The 24,716-nt window shown below is 36.0% G+C and overlaps 1 protein-coding gene across 1 annotated transcript in view; it reads right to left on the reverse strand.

The window, feature by feature from the left end:
- Positions 1–24,716, reverse strand: part of LOC117181326 (mediator of RNA polymerase II transcription subunit 13) — a 173,597-nt gene that overhangs the window by 2,840 nt on the left and 146,041 nt on the right. The window contains exon 13 of the mRNA XM_033373886.1: positions 11,118–11,429. Coding sequence (XP_033229777.1) covers positions 11,118–11,429 — 312 coding nt within the window. The remainder of the gene's footprint in view (positions 1–11,117; positions 11,430–24,716) is intronic.

The raw sequence follows: 24,716 nt of genomic DNA on the forward strand, positions 1-24,716 counted from the left end.
GAATTTGGGTTAGACAAATGCGCCAAGGTTTATTTGAAGCGAGGAAAACTTAATGGCATCCATGAAGATCCTGAGCTCGTTGATAGAAGCGCCATACGACACTTTTGCGCTGGAGAGACTTATACATACACTTGTGCCAACGCTTTTTCCAATCGCCGAAACACTTCTGATAATCATTTTGTGGTATAGCCTTGAGTTCTTTCAGCGATGCAGCTTTTATCTCCTCAATCGTTGAAAATCGATGTTCTTTCATGGGTCTCTTCAGTTTTGGGAAAAGAAAAAAGTCAGTGGGGGCCAAATCCGGTGAATATGGAGGCTCAGGCATGACTGTGGTGCTGTTTTTGGTCAGAAAATCTTTCACAAGCAACGATGAATGAGCAGGTGCATTATCGTGATGCAAAAGCCACGAATTGGTTTTCCAAAGTTCCGGAAGTTTTTTGCGTATCGCCTCTCGCAAATGGCACATAACTTGAAGGTAATACTCCTTACTGACTGTACGACCTTGTGGTAAGAATTCCTGATACACTACGCCACGGTAATCAATGAAGACAGTGAGCAAAACCTTCACATTTGACCGAACTTGACGTGCTTTTTTCGGTCTTGGAGACTCAGGATGCTTCCACTGAGACGATTGGGCTTTAGCTTCGACGTCATCACCATATAGCCACGATTCATCCTCAGTTATAAACATTTTGAGAAAATCAGGATCATTATTGACTTCATTCAACATCTCTTGAGCGATGGTCATGCGATGGATCTTTTGATCAAAATTAAGCAGTTTTGGAACAAATTTCGCTGACACACGTCTCATGCCCAAAACGTCCGAAAAGATAGCATGGCATGAGTCAACCGATATGCCAACATCTTCAGCAACTTCTCTGATGGTAATTCGCCGATTTTTCAACACCATTTCTTCTACTGCTTGAACGTTTTCATCTGTTGTTGACGTGCTGGGACGTCCAGGGCGCCGAGCACACCAAACCCTTCTAACCTTTGGAGTAAGCTGCTTACAATGACACAAGCTTCCACTATTAAATTTCTAGGGCGTAGGTCCCTTGGTAGACAGCAGACTAAGGCCCTTTATCAGAATGTCAAATGGGCAATCGTCATATCCTCCACGGCTGCCTGCCTACGCTTCCCCTTCCAGTGTGCAACAACCCTACCCATCACTGGATTCGAAGTTGCTCCAGGCCCTCGATGCTACTTCGCCTGTGGAGATAATCCCTTTGTTTTCCAACCTACATCTATTCGTATTTGAAAATTATTACTATGACCACGAAAATCATTTGATCATATAAAATTGGATTAAGTCCAATCTAATAAAGTATAAAGACGACATATGAACTTTTTATGGATGAAAAATTATAAAATTTTAAACTTTTGGTTCACTTTTAAGTTGGAGTGGATTTAATCATTAATTCACGTTAAGAAACGTAATTGTTTGAATAAGTTATTATTATTATTTCTAATAATATTCTCTTAGAAGGATTATAAAAGTTGCAGTTTTTTTCTTAAAGTTTCCACTTACGGTCCACTTTGAAGTTGGAGTGGATTCATGCTTAATTAAAGGTATTAAAGTAAGTGTTGTAATAAAGATGTAAATTTCTTCTGAAAGAAGTGTTAATTAATTCAGCGGAATTCGTATGGAATAAGTTTACATAAATTGTCGAATTGTGAACTGTACAGAAAGGATAGGTTTCCCTTTCTTTCATGTACCGAAAAGTAGTGCTGGAATTATAAATAATTTTCGGTCGAATTGCGTTTTGTAATTTTTCGGAAAAATGTTGAGCCAACAATATCTTAAAGACCTGACGTGTAGGCAAACAATAGAGTTCAGATTCAAATTCAGCACGCAAATATTAGCATGGAAACCAACTAAATTTACTTAAATGGAGGAAATAGTTATTTCAAATGCTTTCTTATTTGTTAGTTACTAAAATTCTTAGTTTCGTTGAAAACTTCAAACATTTATGTTAACTAACAAAAAATGGGGGCCTTAAGGAACTAGGATGATGAATTGGAATAACTTTTAATTACTTCTCTGTTGAATTAACTAAAGAATAAGTTACTTTAACTATATTCTTATTTAATCTGAGTTAGATAGAAAAAGTAAAAACAATCATTTCAATTACTCATCTTAGTTCCCTATGGCCCCAATGTATTTTTCTTAATTAACTTAAATGTTTGAAGTTGCCAACCTAACTAAGAATTTAGTAACCAACAAGTAAGAAAGCATTTGAAATAACTATTTCCTCCATCTAAGTAAATTTAGTTATAGCTAGTCAACCAAATGAATGAAAGGGAAACCTATCCTTTCTGTACAGTTCACATTAGTGAAACATTAGTGAACGCATCGATGGCCTGAAGCAACTTCGAATTCAGTGAGGGGTAGGGTCGTTGCACACTGGAAGGGGAAGGGTACGCAGGTAATCGTGGAGGAAAACACGATTGCCCTGTCTAATCGCGTCCGAATTTTGAGGCCGCACGGTGAATATTTGTGTCTAAATTTTGGAATACCTCATCTAAATAACCATATCTCAAAACAAGCAGTGCCAGTTTTTCGATAAAAAAATGTATACTTTGTGTAATAATCAAAAATATAGAGAACAATCGAAAAAATAGCAGTAACATTCAGTGATAGCTATACATTAGGGTGGCTCAAAAACGCTTTTTTTTAGAGCAACGACCCCCCCCCCCCCATTTCATTCCCAATTCCAAAGAAGAAATTCCCTAATTTTTTATTATTTTTTAATTTTTTAATTTAAACAGGTGCCGGTTTTGACTTAAAGTTTCCCATATAAAATGCATGGAGAAAAATCACTTTTTTCTATTGGAATAATTTTTTAGGGTTTCAAAAAATGTGACGGAAAAGTATGGGGGCCTGTAGAGAATTATCCAACGAAGAATTTCATGTATCAGACATAAGTTTGACACCCCTAACACACCCCCACGAGTACGTGAAAACTACCCATAAAACAAAAAATGTTAATTAATTTTTAATTATTAAACAAATGAAATTTGCTTACATGATTTTTGTAGTCCTGCCAACCCAGTTTTTTAACATTTACCGCTTCACATATTCCCAAATAATTTTTTAGAGGGGTTAGCATTTAATAAACGTATAGTAGGATTAGTTAGCTGTGTAGGGAATTAAGTATACACATGAAAATATACAATCACAAGCACTGATCGATGGATGTTGCATTCATAATACAATATTGATACTAGAACTATGAGATGAAGCATAAAGCTGGTAGTCTAGGATCAAAGAAGCGATATTTATGATCAAGCAAATAATGAAGGAAATGATATACCAAAATAAGATCATTGATAATCAATCAATTAGATTCTAGTCAAATAAGTTAGATTTTAATCGATATAATTTAAATGATTCGCCTTTAGAACTAAGAAATTTTATTTTACTTTAATTTAAAAATAATTTACGTAGACTTCGAAATTAGAAACCATTCGGTTACACCTTCAGGGTTTAATAATTTCATGACTATTAATGGTTTTAGATTTTATATAGGTCAAATTTGGTGAAAAGAAATTCAAGAGCTTGGATTAAGTAATAAATCTAAAAAGATCAAAAATCAGAAATAGGTTCTTATTCAGCATTTGTTTTGTCTTGTTTTTTTTTTCAATCCGACTGATGTAGTTATATTTTTCTTGATTTTAACACAAAAATAGAAAACACGTATTTTTTCTTTTCAATATGATATATGAAATTCACAAATTATCATTATTTGAACTTTCAGAATCTAATGAAGATCACTTTTTTGAAATGCTCAAAAGTAACAATTATTTATTCATTAGAATCTGGATGTTTTATAATGAAGTTCATAATTGTTCATACTTTGACTGTGTTTTGAGATATGACAAATAATGTAGAGCCGTGTTACTTCGACCGATACACGTGCGACCTTGTTCTAAGATTGTGTCTAGCGGAGGCGAAGATCTTGCTTGTTGACACCACGACGGAAACAAAACACGATGTTTTGCACATTTGCCATTTTTCTTGAATGCGTCGATTTCTGACAGTCGGCAGTTCAGTTTCACTCACGCAGTGTTTCATTTTGCATTTTTTGTTAAAAATGTCGGTGGTAAAATTCAAAACCCAGTGTTGTAATCCCTTCAATGAAAAAACGCACTCTTTAAAAAGTCAAAGGACCAATTTACGCCACCCGTCAAAATTGTTCTTAGAGAAATTACAATTTTTAAGATCAAGCGATGTTTTGTGTGCACCATGTAGAAAAAAATCAGGGATCAGTATGTTAGAGAAACGAGTGAGTACTTGCTTTATTAGTTGGTCAAATTTTCTCCAAATCGCGTTATTATTTTTTTATGTATGTGATTACTTTATTCAAACACAATAAAAACGTCAAATGACTTCAACTCTAACCCTGAGAATTCAAGTGAATCTGACACTGACATCTCAGATGACGACATTTTTTCGCTTTCCGATTCTGAATCCAAAGATCTGTGCGTAAGACAGCTAAATTAATTAATACTTCGCGTTACTTCATACGCAAAGCTCGAGAGTTTACACTGAGAGAGGGGATTTTTTCAACAACTCCCAACAGAGCTGGTTAGCAGTAGTTCGAATTTTGAAGTCATTTATCATTAATTAATTTTAATAGTTGTTAGCTGCATAAATATTTAACTTAAGACATGTTGAAAATTTTTTAAATTCAAATTTCTCGGTTTATTTAATTGTAGGTAAAGTTATTTCTGCCGAAACAGAAACTAAATTTAAAGAGTTTTATGAATACGACGATGTTAGTTCTCCAATGCCTGGGCAAAAAGGTACAAAATCGGTGAACATAAATGGGAAATCCGTTGTTTTCCAAAAACGTTTAATATTGGGAAACTGGAAAGAAATATACTTGCAATTCATCAAGGAAAATACTAATATGAAAGTTGGCTTGAGTAATTTTTGCTCGCTCAGGCCAGAGCATTGTATTTTGGCTGGTTCAGGCGGAACACGTATTGTTTGCGTTTGTCCCATCCATGAAAATATGAAGCTAATGGCATCAGATAAAAGCGTAGAAAAAGTTATTTGATAAAATTCAATATTATTTAACGCAATTATTGAGTTAAGTTAAATGATCGTAAAACAAATCAGTGAACTCCAATTTTTAAATTTGTTTAAGTTTTTCATTATTTTCGCCTGGTTTCTTCCATTTTAAAAACATCAAAAATTCTAAGACACAATTAAATATTTAGTTATACTTCACAGTAATATTGCAAAGATAGTAGCATAATAATTCCTTCTTTCACAGGAAGTCACATCGTAAATTTGATGACAAAAGAAAACCATCCTGTAAGCAACTATCAAGATATTTTGTTGCTGTACTTTGCCCAAATCCGACAGAGAAAGGTTTTTTTGGACAATGTCAAGAATGCCCCACATTCCAAATTTTGTCCAATATTTTGTCGACAGTTTTTGATCAAAGTAACGTTCCGCAGATAAGTTACAAACAGTGGTTTCCACAACCTAGAACAACTAAACAATCTTTAACAGTTTCAACCGAACAATTCATTCATATCGCAAATGAACAGGCAACTTGTTACAAAATGTAAAAAAAATTGCAAGATGAGCAATGTCTTGTAATTTGTGATTTTGTAGAAAATTATGCGTTTTTTATCCAAAATTCTTTCCCTGGTGTTCATTGGAATAACGACCAGGCAACAATTTTCCCAATAGTTTTTCATTTCAAAAATGATGGTTCAATTCAGCTCAAGACTTTGGTTTTTATTTCGGACTGTAAAAAACACGACTCACTCGCAGTTTACGTATTTTTACAAGAATTTAACAAGTTTCTTTCGAGCTTCTATCCAAATCTAAGTGAATGCATTTATTTTTCAGACGGAGCGCCCCAGCAATTGCAAAACGCGAAACATTTTTCAACTATTTATCACCATGAGCAAGATTTCGGTCGTTCTTTAAAATGGCATTTTCAAGCCACCGCACATGGAAAAGGCCCTAGTGACGGAGCAGGTGAGGCTCTGAAAAGAAAAGCACGAAGAGCAAGTTTACAAATGAGTGTAGATAGTCAAATAAGTTCGGCATTAGAATTGTATGAATGGGGAAAGAAAGACGGGTGTTTTTCTAATATATCGGTGATTTACAAAAACGAACGAGATTATGAAGCAGCTGCTGAATTTTTAAAACTTCGATTTGAAAATTGCGTAACAGTAAAGGGGACACAAAAGTTACATTACATCGAACCCGTGCAAAATCACCAATTAAAAGTGAAAATTTACTCTTCTTGTCCTAGTTTTGAATATGTTAGCTTTTCAAAAAATGTATCAAAGCGAGCTTTGAAACGAAAAGCGAAATAGATAAGGAAATTCGTATCTAACGATTTTACTGTGCTGTATAGAAATATTTTCCTTCACAATACTACAGCTTATACGAATTATTGTTCTTTTGATAATAATAAAAACATTGTTTATGCATATAAAGAATTTGGTAAACATCATTTATTTAACAGAATTTGAAAAAAACTATAGCTGACTCTCATTCAAAGTTGATTGACTGGAAACCTTTCGGAAAATATCCACGATTACGTAAGTTAACGAACTCGACTTTACATGCTCGAGATAGACTGGGTAAGACGATGCAGCAGCTCGCGCTCAAAGTAACACGGCTCTACATGATTTGCGATATCTCAAAAACTTATTGACGGTCCACTCTGAAATTTTCGTGAGACACTCTCTGATAATTAATATTTTTCGCATATTACACAGTCAAAGTATAAACAATTATGAACTTCATTATAAAACATCCAGATTCTAATCAATAAACAATTGTTACTTTTGAGCATTTCAAAAAAGTGATCTTCATTAGATTCTGAAAGTTCAAATAATGATAACTTGTGAATTTTACATATCATATTGAAAGGAAAAAATACGTGTCTTCTATTTTTGTGTTAAAATTAAGAAAAATATAACTTTGAGTGAATTTAAATTTTAGTGGTAAATCTGACATGGAATGACCCATATATATATATACACACACATAATTAAAAATTTGTCATAAGGACAACCGCAGGAATTCGCCGGGAGCAGGTGCTAATCTGGAAAATTGCACCCGCTCCCAGCGAAATCGCGGTAAAATTTCAGCCACAACCACGTCTCACGACCGTGAGATAGGTGGTTGCAGTCTGTAAAGGAATCAATACGACGATCCAGCAAAAGCCTCGTGAACCCTAAGAACACGGAGCAAGTGAAAGCTTGGCACCTGCAAGAGCGCCGATGATAAGGACGATTAGTTTAACAGAATATTCCGGGTACAATCGTTGCAACTCCCTCATAAGGTTTCGATACCTCTCTTTCTTTTCATTCTCCTTGGTTATGATGTTTTTGTCAGCACGCCCTGCAGCTATCATCGGGAATGTCTTTGCTCAAAATGTGACGACGGCATGTTACGGTGGAAATGATACCGTCTTGGCAAGCAAAAATGTTTTATCCAAATTTTCGCTATCTGGAAGAAATGTAAGCGCAGGACTAAGTAATTTGTTTATCACCACTAGAGGAAAAGTAGTTCCTGTTTAAAGATCAATAATTGCAGGTTGGGTGCAAATAGCTCTAAGAGAAGCTGGTATAAACATCTCTGCCAGAAGTATCTGCTCAGCAGTTTCTTCATCATGTTTTCGGGATAGTTTACCGATAGATGACATTTTGAAGAAAGGAAACTGGAAAGGTCAGAATCCTTTTTTCAAGCTTTATTTCAGAGAAGTGGAGAGACGAGTGCTTTCATCACGAGAAAATAATAAAGTTCTGTTTTCTTTTGATCCTCTTTAAGAACTTATTGTAAGAATTTTATATTAATTCTATTTATCAAAAAGAACACTTATTTTATATAGGGTTCGCTTATTGTTAAACGTTCAATTTCTTATGTTCATTTTCTGTCTGAGTATTTTTCAGGAATATTAATAAAAGTGATGTGATTTTCTATCTTGTTTCATCTAAACGGATTTTCTACGAAATAACTACGTTTTTCTCCAAAAGAGTAAAAAACGATTATTTCTGGTCTTGCCCAGGCCTGATATTTGCCTCACATTCTCGCTACTATCTCCAGCAATTCACTTTTCCCAGGGGTACTTTTGCTTTAAACCTGTTTTTATGCTAAAAATAAAGAGCAACAACATCTAGTTCTAGGGATTGTAGAACAATAAACTAAGGAAATAGGAATGGAATTTGGGTTAGAAAAATGCCCCAAAGTTTATTTGGAGCGAGGAAAAATGATTGGCATCCTTAAAAACCCTGAGCTCGTCGATAGAAGCGCTATACAACAATTGGCTGTTAAGCTAATCGTCCTTATAATCGGTGCACTTGGAGGTGCCAAGCTTTCACGGGTTAATTTTTATTTTGTTTTTAAGAAATTCTAAGAAGAGTAAGCCAGCGCATCGACGGCGCTCGTGACTGCTGGGACGCCCGCTCGGCGGAACTTCTTAGGACTAATTTATTGTGTCAATTATGATAATTTGTTATTTATAGAACTGGTATCTGTATTTTACAGGGTTTAAACCATCATTATAGTATTTAAGTACCTGCATTACAGTCACTTTAGGAATGTCATACTAAAAAAGTAAATTTAAAAGATTTTTAAAGCTGATTTATTTGGTACTTTCTTTTTTCTAATTGCCAACTTCTTAACTTTTTTATTTTTAACAGATAAATTTTGTTATATTCTCGTTGTCTTTGATTTTGTTTCTTTGACAGATGGCCTTTTTTTGCTTTGATACCTTTGATTCGTTCCAAGTTTTCATCTCATTTTCTTTTTGGAAAAATTGAACTCTGTTGCAACTTAAAACTTCTTTAACTACAATTGCCGATCTCGGTAAGGAATAAATGCATGATATTGCAAGGTCCCTGGTATCGTGGCTGCATTGTCAAAAGTTAGCAATTAGATGAAAGAAATGAGCAAAGAAATAAGCTTGCGAATACATTTGAAATTTATTTAAAGTAATAGATAAATACACATAATAAAATTTCCGACTCACAATAAATGTTGTTCGAAAAATGTACTTAAATATACTTCCTTAGTATTACATCCTAAAAGTGGCTGCAATCCAGGCATTAAAATAATATAATGACAGTTTCAACCCTGTAAAATGCAGAGACCGGTTCTATAAATAACAAATAATGATAATTGACACGATAAATTAGTCTGAACAACGTCCATCGAGCGGGCGTTCCAGCGATCACGAGCGCCGTTGAAATATTGCATTTTTCTTTATTTAATTTCTCAAACACTAAAAAATGACATTTCGTGCTTCAAGGTTTTGAAAGAGAGAATCCTGATATTTATTTTAAGATGAAAAAATTAGTAGAAATAAAAAAAAGCATGTTTGATTTTGCAAAAAGGGGTTACACTTTTAATTTTTGAAAAAATGGTTATAAACATTCAATAGATCATGAAAAAATCTATCAAAAACATATAAAACAAACATGTTGTTGAATCCATACGAAAGTAGTTTACTACATTTGAAATGGGCACTACCAGCAAGAAATCAAAGACTTCCAAAAGTTTAAATGAACATATTTTAACGCAAAAATAAACTTAACCTACAGGACAACATTTTGTTCAATATATACGCAAGCAGTTCAGTACATTGGAAATAGAAACTACTAGCGTAAAACCCGAAAATTCCTTCTTCTCACCCCGGTCAATTTTTATCAAATTGAAAAAAATAGTTTCCTGTAAAGTACTACCTGGTAGGCCCTCGTATTTCAGTGTTGATCGTTCCGCTATACAGCATTAATTAAAGTTCATCTAAGCTTATAATGTATTGAAACTTACACAAAAAAGTAAAATAATGTAATGTACATGTTGAAAAAAAAATATTACGAAATACTTTTTTTATAAACATTAATTTGTAATATTGACTATTTGTTTTAAACTTCATAGAATTATCGTAAAATCACTTTCATACACAAATTAAAATTCATTACAAAAATTCGACCACCTTGCCCTACTTCATGACACTAGAGCAGCCTACCTAGATTTCAGACACCAACAGGAAAAGTTCATGAACAGATTCTTTATTATTAATTTTTATTATTAGTTTCTTTATAATTAATTTATTATTTTGGCTCATATTTAAAAAATTGCAATCATTTTGAACTTAGTTAAGGGAACTGCAGGCATGATTAGTAAAAAATTTTGTTTACATCATTACCCACGAAAATTAACTGAAAACATATATAAACATTTGCTTCTTCTAGGAAAAATATAGAGGCTTGAGAGGCCAACAACTACAGGGTATCCTAAGATAAACACACCTATTTCAGTGCCACATATCTTTTTCTATAGAGGTTGCATCGTTCCAATTCACTACCGTTCGAAAGGTTACAAGATTTTGTATCTTTTTTGTTGACGGGCTGTTCTCCGGGAATTTTTTTCGAAAAGCACGATGGGTTGCCACAACAGAGTAATTATTTTGAATATAAATTTCAACAATTTGAGCGAGTTCAAATCATGTGTAAACTAGGACCTCGTATTTCTTTGATCATGTGAAACGCGCTAGCTTCGGATGGAATGAGATATTCGAGCACTCACCAGCCACGCTGTCCAGTAGCGCGATAGTGTGGGTGCAAAAGCACGAGAATGGTACGCCAATAAATCCGGGGGCCTAGTATACTACAGCATGATGAAAATTTCTCAAGACTAACCTTTCTAACGGACTGTGAATTGGACTGATGCGACATCTAGGAAAAATGTTACGAGGCATTGGAATAGGTGAGTTCATCTTGAAGCACCCTGTCTAGAAGCTAAAAATGGCAAAACTTGAATTTCAAAACCTAGAAGTAGCAATATCGCATTTTAAATATAGATTAAAGGCTACGCCGCTTGCCCCCACATATGCCCCAGATTACGACACTGAAAAAAAGTAAATAAATTTAGCTTGTTTAATTTTTTTTCTGAAAATTAAAAAATCAATTATTGTATTATAATTAATAAATCTGCACAGCGAAAACGGATCTACATAATTACATACGGTCGGAAAAAATCTTACAAGATCCTAATTATAGCAATTATACTATTATGTACGTTTTATGAATGTTATTTTAACATATGATAATTATCATATTAATTATATTCTCACCCCTTGTGACATAACTCCAAGAATGAAATCCATGAGTTTTTGTAGACCAATTCGTCTAGCTGAAGCACGTTTTCTTCTCTTTCTATTGGGAACATCGATGTTAATAGTAGCATTTTCATATATTTCTCCTCGATCATCTGTTGCGACAGCTAATAATAAGGATTGATCTTCACTTAAGCAATAGCTTAAGTAGAGTACAGCGCATTCCTCAGGCCCAGCTATGCCGAATGATTCAGGTGCTTCGCTTTTTCCTCGCAAGGGAGCAAGAACATAAGCTGGCGCGTATAGTCGATAGGGTTCTTTATTTCGTTCCTGATGTAGAGTTGCAAGAGTATTACTAAATGACTGAAAACGATTTATCCATGGCTAATCTCTTTTCAGATCCTCCTTCGGTGCCAATGGTAACATAAATACATTTTCGCTCAAGGAGGATCGTATGTGACTGACCTTCTATTTGAAAAGTTAAAAAACTAAATTTCACACACACGCGCGCATACACATATATGTATGTATACATATATACATAAATACATACATATATTAATCCACGCACACCACTCACTTAACGGCGGTGAGACCTGGCCATAGGTGCGATTTAACTGGGTGTCCACCCTGTCTAACATGAAATATATTTACTCATTTTCTTCTAATTTCATATTTTTTAACTTTATTGGTTTAATAAATTAATATATATTTCATTTGAAATAAGATGGGTTAAAATGGTGCTTTTAGAAGGCGATGAAGATCGTCTCATATTTTTTATTTTTTCCAAACACATTGAAAACTAGAAAATTACATTACTTGCATTAAGAAATCCTCTTTAATATGTGACTGACATGGTGGTCGATAAATATTCAGAGTGCTAGATAAATAACAGGGAATTTGGATTAAAAGACGTTGAGAAATATGCTACACTGTTAGAAAAATATGCAGGGTGTCAGGTCAAGTACGTTACATTGATTATTATAATGATAATCATAATGTAATAATAATCAATAAGAATACGAGTTTTAATAATAAACCCCATCATGCAATTGGATGCAACTCAGTCCGTGCATGATGGGGTAAAAAACCAGACTTTGCCATATGTTGAATTAGACATACTCCTTCTATCAAATAGCATTAAAAAATACGCCCGTGACTGATCAAATATACCGAGACAGTCCCGTGCAAACTATGCAAACATCCAACTCTAACAAAATTGCCTTCGACATATTGGGCTGTAACCATCTTAAGCCTGAGAGAAGAATGAACTGATTCATTTTTATTGTTAATTATTATTATAATGATTGTTAATAAAGATGCTCGGTAGGGATGCACTCGAGTTGCAATCTATGGTCTTCTTAATGACGTGGCAATTAATGTGGATAATTCACGAGGCGAGGGCTTCTTGCATTCAGTCGGCCATGTCTGTTCGTCGTCCATGTTAAGAAAACCCTCAATTTGGGAACCGCGGGCTATTTAGGTCAGAGTAGTTGCATTTCGAGTTCTTTTCCCCATCCACGTGTCGAAGTCTGGACAGTAGAGGGGGAATTTTCTGAATAGGTACCAAATGGGTACTGACGTACGGTAAATTTCGATGATTTACCTCAAGTTCAATGATTTTTTTTCATTCTCAGGCTGCATACAAATGTATATATCAATTTGGCTACCCTCTTAATTCTTTACAAAAATTGAATTCCTATAATACTGCATTTGCTCACTTAGCTTCCGAACGTAAGAAATTTGATTTGAATTTTAATCCAAAAATAATTTATGCAGAAATCGTAATTGGCGCCAATTCGGCTATACGTGCAGTATTTAAGGATTCCATTACTATAAATGGCTGTACATTTCATTTAGGTCAAAGTTGGAAGAGGATAGTCAATACCTTGGATTAGTTAATACATACATAGATGGAAAATCAGAAATAGGTTCTATTTAAAAAACTTTTTTGGCTTTGCTTCTTTAAATCTGTCTGAAATAGTAAAAAGTTTTGATAAAGACTTCAAAGGTTATCCAACCTTTAGACTGTAGATTTAGAAAGTTTTTTTAATATGTTTTTTGAACTTATATTAAGAGTGGTTCAAAATTTTCCAACTAAAATCTGGGCTTCACTTTCTTCAACAATAACGCAAACAAAAAAAGTTTGTGATTCTTACAATTCAAAATTCAGCGATATGTTAAGAAATGCTAAACCGAACGTTTATAATTTGGTCCAAGCTTTGCTAGAAGTCTAAAGAGGAGCCTATATGAAAAAAGGAAAAAGGAGAAGAGAAATGATAGAAAAAGAATATTCTCTTATTTATGTAATGTTAATGTTAGAATTCCGTTTCGTAGCTAGATTAGAGTTCGTTCTTAAAATTTCGCGCAAGTTTTCACCAGTATAGATTAGTTATTCCAAATAGCTAACGCCAGACAAGACAGTACAAAACAAAAAAATAAAGCTATATATAAAATATTATTGATTTGAGGACTATTTGTAGTATTGAATAGGATTGTAGTTATAAAAGGTGAAGTGAAATAAATATGCTAGTCCTAATTCTGGGAAAAAGTGACAAGGGCAAATTTTTAAAAACGAAGATGATCAAGAAAATGCGGTAGTTTTAAGTGGAGAAGAAAAGGGAAAGAAGGCGGAAAGCGGTAAAAGTGTTTGGCTCTGATCCTAGTCCGCAATTCGAGAATGCCCCCCCCCCATCTCTATTTTGACCAGACCACAACTCGAGTGCACCGCTCGGTGGAGCCGGTACATTTGGAAATGTTGCTATGTACTTTTAATGAGACTTTGGTGGTTCGGGTCCCACCTTAAGCTGAACGTCCCTCTGTCAAGCAATTAACATTAACGCAGCCCGTGAATGGTGAGTTAAAAAATCGGGCTTTGTCCAATATGTCAAAACAAGCATATTGCACTTATCAGATGACTTGATTGCATTAAAAAAATGTTTTCGTGATTGACAACGTATAATGATTCTTGTATAATGAGTTTTGAGTATATAAATTGCAAAAGTAATTATTGCTCTAAAAGATTATCCAGAGCCCACTGACGTCACCTTCAACCTCCTCAGCCGCTTTGTAAGGGCAACAGCGGTAAAAGACAAACTATACAATGCCCTAATATTATACACATTACAACCTTAGCGCAAGATTTTTGAAACATCGTTATAATTTAATTGATAAAATCATTAAGTCATACGGAACTTGACTTATTCCTCGGCTGCAGATGATAAAAACCAAGATTAAACCCTGGGAAATATTGTCCATAAAAAAATAATTCGAGTAAGCTAAACATGAACGTATGAAATTATTTCTTTCTTTTCTCACACGATGATTCAAAGGACCCCGCACCAAATGTATGGCAAAATGGCTTTCGGTGGATTTGGTTGAAACTTGGTAAATGTGTAGATTATATCGGCCTAATGAAAGATACGGAAAAAAATTAGGAAAAATGGACAGTTTCTGCGCTATACGGCGCTAAACGCTCTATTTTGTGAAAACAATTAATTCTTATATATGCTGGAAGGGGAGAGACGACGGCAGAGCGAGGCAGGTACCAAATGCTAGTTTGATAAGGATGTATGATGCGAGCATCCCAAAACTGCCAAAAGCTAAGCGCTCAAGAATTGAATTTAATAAAACGTCACTGCTATAACTTTGAAAACGGTGGCCCAGTGAGACCAATATCAAATGAGGATAATTTTACAATGATATACGTCGCGCGCTGTTCTAACTGACCGAATGCTAAGCGTTCGAGATGTAGTCTAAAATTCAAAACATGCTTCCGTGAGCGTCGATAAGGTGCTAGCGCCAGGTCGAAACAAAGCGCACTTCTTTTAAAGATATATATCGCGTGCTTCTTAAAACATCCAAACTCTTAGCGCTCAAGACTTTATTATAATAAAACGTCCCTGCTATAACGTTGAAAACGGTGCCCCAATGAGATCTATATCAAATGAGGTTAATATTACAATGATATACATCGCACCCTGGTCTAACCGACTGAACGCTAAGCGCTCGAGATGTAGTATAAAATTCAAATACATGCTTCCGTGAGCGCAGATAAAGTGCCAGCGTTAGGTTGAAATAAAGCGCAGTTATTTAAAAGATATATATCGCGTGCTTCCTAAATACTTTTATACGGGACAGAGGATACCGAGATGCCCAACCGCTGTTAGAACGATTGGGTATTGAATCCAAGATACCGCCATTTCTCTAAGTAGATTAGAGTCAATCGTCAACGGAAGAGGCGAATGAAGCACGGCTCATAACGAAATAGAGATGGATTATTGAATCTGGAACTGGACACTTCAAATCCATTTTTAAGTTCTTCGATAAAACGATTTCAATAGATCACCTAGGTAATCTCGTGGATTTCTTACGTATTGGAGGTCTCATGATCAACAGATATCATTCTGTTATCGAGATGTAGGGTGCTACCGTAGAAGCTGCAAGGGAATAACTAGCGACAACTCGTGAGGCTAATGTCATGCAAGCACGTGTAGAAGTTGACAATGTGCGCTACGAAAATTCAAACTGGAATCGCCTACATGAACAAAAATTACCAGAATTCCCTCGCCTTACATTAGACGAGATACGCGACATCACGATTGGCGTTTATCAAGTTCAACTTACAGTATCTTACATTCAAGACAAGCTTCAAAGGGATGATTATGAAGAATTTCAACTGGATACACTACGTAATGAACGTGGTTTAATCAGAGTAAGAGTATATTCTCTTTTGTGAAATGCGCCAAGGTACCAACTGTGGAATAGCGTTCAATGAATTTGTTGATCTAGAGCCAGCCAATAATGAAAAATTCTCGGCTATTATTGTACATGTAAATCAGGGGCCAGAACTCTGGGCACGTGTGTACATGTCGCGAGCGTTTTATGGTTACTAGGCTACGCACGCCACCAGCAAAAGTGTAAGCATCTCCAATCATCATTGTTCCATATGATTCTAGATGCTGCCAATAGAGGTGAGCAGGTAAACCCAAATAAAGAACCACAAATCATCTAATGTATTTTATGAGTTACAAACAATTTTCTACTCAGATTTCAAAAAAACTTTAGAATGAAAAAGAACTTTACACAAATACCTGCTTTTTAACTGCAAATAACAGTTTCGAGATCACTGTTTTCTTATGGTATTCTGGAATCATATGGATCATCTTCCCTCAAGATGGGGGTTACCTACCCCCATCATTCTCTTAATTTTAATATTGAAAACAAATTTTTCATAGAAAATTCCACTTTTTTAATAGTTAATAACAAATTCGAGGTCACTATTCTTTTATGGCTATCCCCTTGACGTAAAGCCTTCCAGGAATTTTCGCTGATGGCGCGGCGTGCAAGGGGACGAGAGAGATTGAGTGCACGGATACTCACGTGCATGTTTCACTTAATTGGATGCATTCCTGCTAGAAATAGTCCATGCGACCCTAACTTGTTTACGTTTGAGAGACGCACGAGTTACACCAAGGCCATTCAGGCCAAGCCCGAAATCAGCTGTAACTCGCTAGAAAAGTGCATTGGTATATAAGAACTTGGAATACGACACTATTTCTGTCCTTACAGCTATTTTTCTTCAAGCGACTTAATATTTTAAACACTTAGCGCTCATATATTTTAAGCAGCACGCGATTTATATCTTTAAAATAACCGCGCTTTGTTTCGACCTAACGTTGGTATCTGATCTACGCTTAAGAAATCATGCTTTGAATTTTAGACTACATCTCGAGCGCTTAGCGTTCGGTCAGTTAGACCAGTGCGCGATGTATATCGTTGTTATATTAACCTCATTGATATTTGTCACACCGGGCCATCGTTTTCAAAGTTATAGCAGTGACGTTTTAATAAATTAAAATCTTGAGCGCTTAGCATTCAGATTTTTTAGGAAGCACGCGACATATATCTTTAAAATAACTGCGCTTTGTTTCAACCTGACGCTGGCACCTTATCTGCGCTCACGAAAGCATGTTTTGAATTTTAGACTAAATCTCGATCAATTAGCTTTCAGTCAGTTAGACCACCGCACGATGTGTATCATTGTAATATTAAACTCCATTTGATATTGGTCTCATAAGGCCACCGCTTTCAAAGTTATAACAGTCGCGTTTGATTAAATTCAATTCTTGAGCGCTTGGCGTTCGGCAGTTTTGGAATACAGGCAACATACATCATTATCAGTGGGACGATGGTCGTGGGGGCTAGAGCGTAGGATTTGGACCCACTTTGTCGACTTGCGGGTTCGATTCCCGCCTCGCACTCTGGAAGAGCCTTGAGTTGTTCATCTCCGGAGAGTCGTGGGACTGGTACCTCTAGAGAAAAAGGTTTTCACTACGTACTAAAGCTGTTACTCTTAGTGGTGTGGAACCCACCTTAAACGGTAGGTCCCCCTCCCGCCACCGAGTAAATGTGTGGGGTGTGTGTAAAGAAATAGGGAAGAAGATGCAAGAAAAATGTGAACCTTAGGGGACACATCAGACATTTGATGCGGGGTCCATTAGAATTTCGAGTTTTTCGCATAGTACCGGTAAATATTTTTAAAAATTTCGAATTACATTATGAAAATATTTACATTTAATTTCACTATGAATGAGTTATAGTGAGATTACTATTCCACGAATGTACGTAAATTAACTTTACTTCTACATAGTAAGAATTTCTAAATAATGGTAAAGAGACCAAACTGGATTTGCGAAATATGTGGCCACTTTTTCGGATATATTTGAGGAATGACGTACGCTAAATTGTTAAAAGTAGAATGGGAACTGGGTAGCACATCTGCGAGATGTCTTAATGTGTTTTAGCGATAAATTTAAAAGATAAGGCCCTTTAAAATTTATAATAGTATTTTAGTGTTGATGTGCATAATTCGGCACGTGTTCGAATTGTCTGTGGACAATTTCCAAATAGAAATTTCGACATAACTGAGAGCGTGAGATACAGCGACTGATTACAGAATTCTTTCAGTGATATTTTCTTTGGCACTTACTAGATAAAGCAATAATAACACGCAAGAGGTTAGTTTATTTCATTTTGGTGACAGTCGTTTTGCACATCGAAATTTGTAAAGCGTCAATACGACAGTAGGCTAGCGTATTGCCCTTATTCATAATTTCGGAGTTAACTGGGATTATAAAATTTATCTCTTGAAATACCGTGTTAATGATCATATCCATGTTTCACACAAATCTTTTACTGCATTCGCGTTCTCTTTACAAACCAGCACGAACACGCTCAAAATAAATGAGGGTACACACAGTGTACAACGCAGTCCATCAGCGCACTTACTTAATTTGCAAGATTTAGAAAAATATCTAGATTTATGAAACTCAAATCTTCTTATTATACTTGGAATTTATTTTGTGCGTCTTTTACATTTAAAGTTTTAGGTTTCAATACGTGAAATCTCAACAAAGAAATCAAACCTTTTCCAACAAGGCGTAATTTTTCTGTATATAACCGTCAATCATCGAAGTTGAACTGAAATCTTCACTTAATCAATATGCAAATAAAGGCCATATCAATTAAATTAATGAAAACAAACAAAATTGTATCCACTTATGAAAATAAACAGAAGCTCTCGCAGCTATCGTAGATATTCCATTTAAACCCCCTCCTATTTTTCAAAACATTCAGCGTACGTACTCCCTTAAATATAATTGAAAATTAGGGGTGCATTTTTTATTAGCGTGCGCATTGTCCTTTAATCTCCTTAATATTATTTCATGGTAAACACGTATTAAAGCAGCGGCATGAGCAAAAAATTGTTGTGCATACGTATATCGGTTATAGTTACTTTTTGAAATACGAGTTAATTTTTAGCACACTTTTTTAACGCTCTAGTAACTTTATCCAACACACCTGTATGCTTCGTCAAAAGTTCGCTTTTTCACACAGGTATTACGAAATACTTCTTTCTAGCACATTATTTTACTGAAATGTCTTTCTCATTAGTAAACAGTACTATAATAGGGTAGGTAAAAAAGAATCAATTTCAGAAATCGCCAACAATACCTTTCCTGAAAGTAGTGCATTGGGACCCCCATGAAGTGTACTGAATGTGGAATCGATCGATTTAAATCTAGTTAACACGTGCGAGTAAAATGTAAAAAAAATTATTTTATGCAGAGTTTAAAAGTTTGTTTTTTTAAAATCGTTTTTAGGGTTGGCTAGCGTCTTCTCAATTTTTGTCAGATTTTAAGATAGTCTTCTGCAAGAGATAATCATGTTTTAATATACCCTATTTTTTAGCTTTTACTTTGGCGCCCATAAAAACATATTGGAATATTGAAATATGGATTAAATGGAATAATTACTAAGTAAATGAAGACCTCCAATCTGAATAATAATCATTTTTTAAATTGCAGTGGTACTTGTCTTGTTTTTGTTGATAAAGTAATCTCAGATAAAACCTTTCTTTGATTTGAAAGAAGGGATTTTGAACGAAAGCTGAGCCGTTAGAGGAGGTTCACTCATCTGACGACATTTTAGCCAGCTAATTATTTCCGTGTAGTCGCCTTGCATTAAATAGTAGACTTGGGACTTTAAAGATTCTACCTTGTTTGATAGAAGCTTTTTTTCTTGCTTTTAGGATTCTACGAACTGCTACCTCTCTCACATTTTTTCCTTCGTCGGCCAACATCGCAAGCAAAAGATTTTCAGGGTGGCAGAAGTACGCAGTCCTTTGTAAGACTGGATCGATGACTGCTTTCAAAGACTTATTCAAATACCGAGAAAGCTTTACTTCTTTTAAAGTGAATATTTTGCACTTTGTGTACAAGCAAGATTAGCTTTGATGGTGAACCAAATCGGTGCGGAAACTTTTATCACGTACTGTGTCAGAGTAAATAAGTTTTTTAAAGGATCCTTGTGGCAACGTAAAATCGCAAAAATGTGGCACTAAAGATCAACTTTCTTGAGTGAACTAGTTTTCCAGGTTTTCTATAAATGTTTTCTGGACATTCACCAGCTACAATAGCTTTGCATATCAGTAATAAATATTGCTGATCCTTACTCAAAGTCTTGCGATCAATATCTGGTAATTTACTTTGGATTGCCTGAAAGAAAATGACAGGAAGCTGCTCACAATTAGATAACTGTTTGCCAATATGGCCGCAACTATTTGGAGCTCCAAAGCTAATTTATTAAGGTGAAGCAGGCACACAAGCCGCTGAACAGACAGTTCCAGATTCTTTTCTATTAGAGAAATTATGCCACCGGCTGTGGGCCATTAATAAGAATCACGAATAATAATTAAACTATATTTATTAATAGGTAAGAACCAATAAACGAAAGAAAAGGGAGACGTGCTACTCTCAACTCGCTCATCACCTTGCTTCCGCTAGACTGTCTCTCATATCCAACCGTCCTACCATTACGCAGTAATTGCGGCTAGGACTCTACCCCTAGGGACCTTTCGAAAAATTTTATTGGCGCTACAATTCGGCCATTCTAGTCGAAGCACATCTTCTTCCTCGTATATTATCTCTTAGCACTGCTATTCTATATGTATCTTCGGATAAAACTCCATTTTTCACTAAGGGTGCCCTAAATATTTTTCTGCAACTTTATTGACTCTCCAGTTGGTTCCAGAACATCTCGCATCACCACTATATCCCATTTTTCAAGGGAATTTTTATTGTGAAGTCCGTCATACCTGGCTTTATATTTAGTCTGTTCCTTAATAATCCGGTTTTGTGCTCTCTCTTGGAGATCCTCTGGGCGAGGGTAAAGCTCGTCGTTGTTGATCGTAATCTTTATAACTTTTCCTTCGTCATGTCGATTATTGAATCCGTACAAATGGGATACTTCCTGTAGTCTTGTTTACCGACTCGTTTATATTTCTCTTAACATCCTTCAGCTTTAGGTCCCAGTCTTGGCCTTTTTTATTTCGAATACTTGCTTGAATTGCCAGAATTAGTGTCGTTGATCCACTCTACCTTACCATCTGCCTGTGGATGTCGAGGAGAATTTAGAGTGTGCTGCACTGAATTCTGAAATCCTGAATTCTGAGCGTGCTTTTCACTAAATTCCCGAAACTTAACAGCGGTGAAGCTAGTACCTCGATCCGATAAAATCCGTCCTGGAGCTCCGAAATCTAGCACGAAAATCTCGATGACTCGCACAACATCCTCTGATTTGGTATCAACTACAAATTTTGAAAGATTGCCAAAGAGAACTAGAATGTATCGATTCTTACGTTCCGTTGTAACGAACGGACCTTCGTGATCTATATGAATTTTCGCAAATGGACGGTTACCGGGTTCGACTGGGTGTAATTGACCCGCTTGGCGTCCACGTTTTGTCGTTGTCATCAAGTATTGCAAACATTCACGGATGTGTTGCTTCATATATTGACGTAATTGTGGGAAAATATTATTCTTAAATCTTAGTAACTGAACGCTTGATGTCTGGGTGACCTCGTACATCATAGTTTCTTATTATCAGATTTGTGGGCATCTTTTTCGACACAGCATATCAAAGTTCATGTTCTTCGCTTTTATACATTTTATTATTGTAAAATTCGTAGTCCAGTGCTCCGCCTCATTCTTGCGACGTACGTTCTTTTTCCAGTGTTAACAAAATTTCTCGTTTCCATTTCAGCCTAATCTCCTACTGGATCTCTGCTTAAAGCGTCTACGTGCGGCATATTTACCCCCGGTCTATGAAGTATCACACATAAATTTTGAAACGTTGCCTTTGCTCTTTCTTCCTAAATATAAGGTGTAATTGGTTTGAGTAATAACTGTAACGGTTCTGCAATTGAAGCGAATATCGAAACGCCTGAAAAACCTGACGAAACCTAAAAAGCTTAGTAACTCGTGTACACTTTTCCGTTCCGGAAAATTCGCTATCGCTCTATTTTTGTTTCCGCCTGGTTCGATTCCCTCTTTCTATCGCTTCTAAGATTTGAATTAATTTAGACTTTAAATCGGCCCAAGATATCCTGGCTATTAGAATATCGTCTAAATAAAATAGTAAAAGTTGGGCACATAATGGTCGTAAAACTTTCTAGATCAGGTTTGAAACGTAAAAAGGTGCTTTGGTTAATCAAAAACACATACGAGTAAATTCGCCCGTATAAACGCTGTCTTTGGCCGTGCATCCGCTGATAAAGGAACTTGCCAATAACCATGTGCCAAGTCTAGCGTAATAAACAGTTCGCTATGAGCTATTAATGATAAATAGTCATCAAGATTGGGTAATGGATAATGTATGCGTTTGGTCTGATTTTTTAGTTTGCTCGGATCTAGGAAGAAGCGGTGATCGACATTTTTTTCTCAATTAAGAAAGCTGGACTCGCATATGGCGAATTCGTGTCGGTCGCTAAACCGTTTTCTCTTAATTCCTTAACTATTGTTTTCATTTTTTTCCGGTTAGAATTATTCGCTGGAATATATTTGCTACTTACAGATTTGCTGTTGTCTCTTTCAATAATGTCCATTTTTAATAGTTCCGTGCATCCTAAATCATACAACGACGTCGCTCTAACTTTCCTAAAACTATTAAAAACTCATATCAAGTTCTCTTTTTTTTCCTGCGACTGATTCTCTCTAATCTTTAAATGCGCTTGTTGCACTGGTCTTCCTAATGCTGACTCCACTGGAACAGGTGACAGTTTGCAGAATTCTTCCCACAACATGGTCTTTGACCTGGTAAACTCTTGAATCCAAATTCAGTGTTGGTAAGGTACGCCCCTTAGATGAACTGATCACGTTGATAAAGTTAATTGAAAGAGACGGTATCATTATTTTTTTATTTTGGTTCTCTCATCGCACTCCTCTTTCACCTCCAATTTAGAATAAAAGCTTCTTCGTTTTCCTTGAATACTAGATTTCACCTCTTTTATGCATTTTTACAAGTGGCTGTTCGGTGAACGATAAACCCACAATCATGTCCGCGGCTTGTGCATCATCTGGAACTACTCGAATTTTAATTTCTTTTACCTGCACTCCGTCTACCTTAATATCCGCGATCACTATTCCTAGCGAACAAGTTATAAATAAGTTGGAATAAAACTCTTTAAATCCGTCTTCTTCGGCATCAGTTCTAGTCATCTTTTCTAATACTATAGATGCTTTGATTGTGCAATCTGAAATTCTTGGATCGATGAATCCTATTAGTTTAAAGTTATTTTCTTTTGGTGTGCTCGCCGTGCCCTCTTTGAAATGTTTTTCATGGTCATTACTTGGTCCCAGAGAAATTATGTTCCTTTCGCTTTCCTTTTTAGGCGGTATAATGTACACACAATTCTCACGTTCAGTCACCCCGTTCTCAGCCTTACTAGAACTGCTAGCTCCCTCAGTTTCTCAGGGGAGCAAAGCGAGAGCAGTTGCGATATATATATATATATATATATATATATATATATATTGTGACGGGGCATTATAGACTCCGCACAAAAACATAGTAAAATAAATATTAAATGTATACTTAGATGTCTATCAGTTGGGAAACGAGCCCAGAGTAGCGAATCAACCGCATGGCATAAATGCCAACCTCGGATGAGTTTCACAATTAAATTATTATAATTGTTTTTTTATAATTGTTAACAAACCTTGTTACATGTCCGTATAATCTGGGGGTACTACCGCCCACAACAAACGAGCTGTTAAAATTCTTCATGGTATGGGAAGTTTCGTCATAGACCAAGAAGAGGAGGTTTCCCAGCACATGCGCAGTGGATGAGATTCCCGCTCGTACAAGAGTGCTGGAAACATAGGAGGCGGCGCACCCGGAAACAACAGCGAATGGAAGACTACCAGGGCCGAGCCGTAAATTGATGGATCAACATCGCGCAACCACGCTCCGAAGGGACTAACTGGCGACTGTCCCGCTCCCTCATGTCTCTCTCTTTCCACTGATCTTTGGTGTCACTTTGTGACAAAAGGGGCGCTTCGGTTCTCACTTATTGTGACGAACCGAGACGTCGCTGTCGAGTCATTCGTTACTCTGAGCTTGACGCCAGCACGTGGTTAAAAATAAGTAAAGGAATTAGTAAAGTTAACAGACGGAATTTCCTATAATAAAAAAAAGAGCTAACAAGTAAAGATGAGAGGAACCATGCGAGGAGCTAGGCAGTTGCCAGGGAGGTCTGCTTTACTAGATTTGTGTCCGCAGTAGTAGTAAATTGTAATTTAATGATGTGTACCGAAATGGTAGGTACACGCTGTTGAAAGTTGTTAGTTGCTGACCTCGGTTAAGGTCATAGCCTGTGTAATTAAAAATTTAAATGAAGTGTGTCGTTTTCGGGGTTAATTGTAACTTATAGTTCCAATCTAAACGATGGGGTCTTCCAACCCCTATTGATGATATGCGAAGCCTAATGAAAATTGGAATAAACTGGCCTCGAGTAAGTCAACTAAGTTGTGCTAGTCTTGGGAACGCAGGTCCCCCCTTGTAAAACTTGATTCCCCAGTGTAAAGTTGAATTCCTAAGTTTACTAAAATTAAATATTATTAAAATGAAGTGCTTTCCTTTTTCTGTAACCTAACCTCTCTTTCGTGCGTTACTCCTTACTCACACCACGCTATCGGAGCGGAACGAGCAAAAATTTAAGAAATCTGTCAAGTCTCTGTAAATTTTGTTAGTTTTGGTGAAAACTATCTGGCGCCC

Source organism: Belonocnema kinseyi, chromosome 10 (assembly GCF_010883055.1).
Source record: "Belonocnema kinseyi isolate 2016_QV_RU_SX_M_011 chromosome 10, B_treatae_v1, whole genome shotgun sequence".
NCBI classification, from domain to species: domain Eukaryota; kingdom Metazoa; phylum Arthropoda; class Insecta; order Hymenoptera; family Cynipidae; genus Belonocnema; species Belonocnema kinseyi.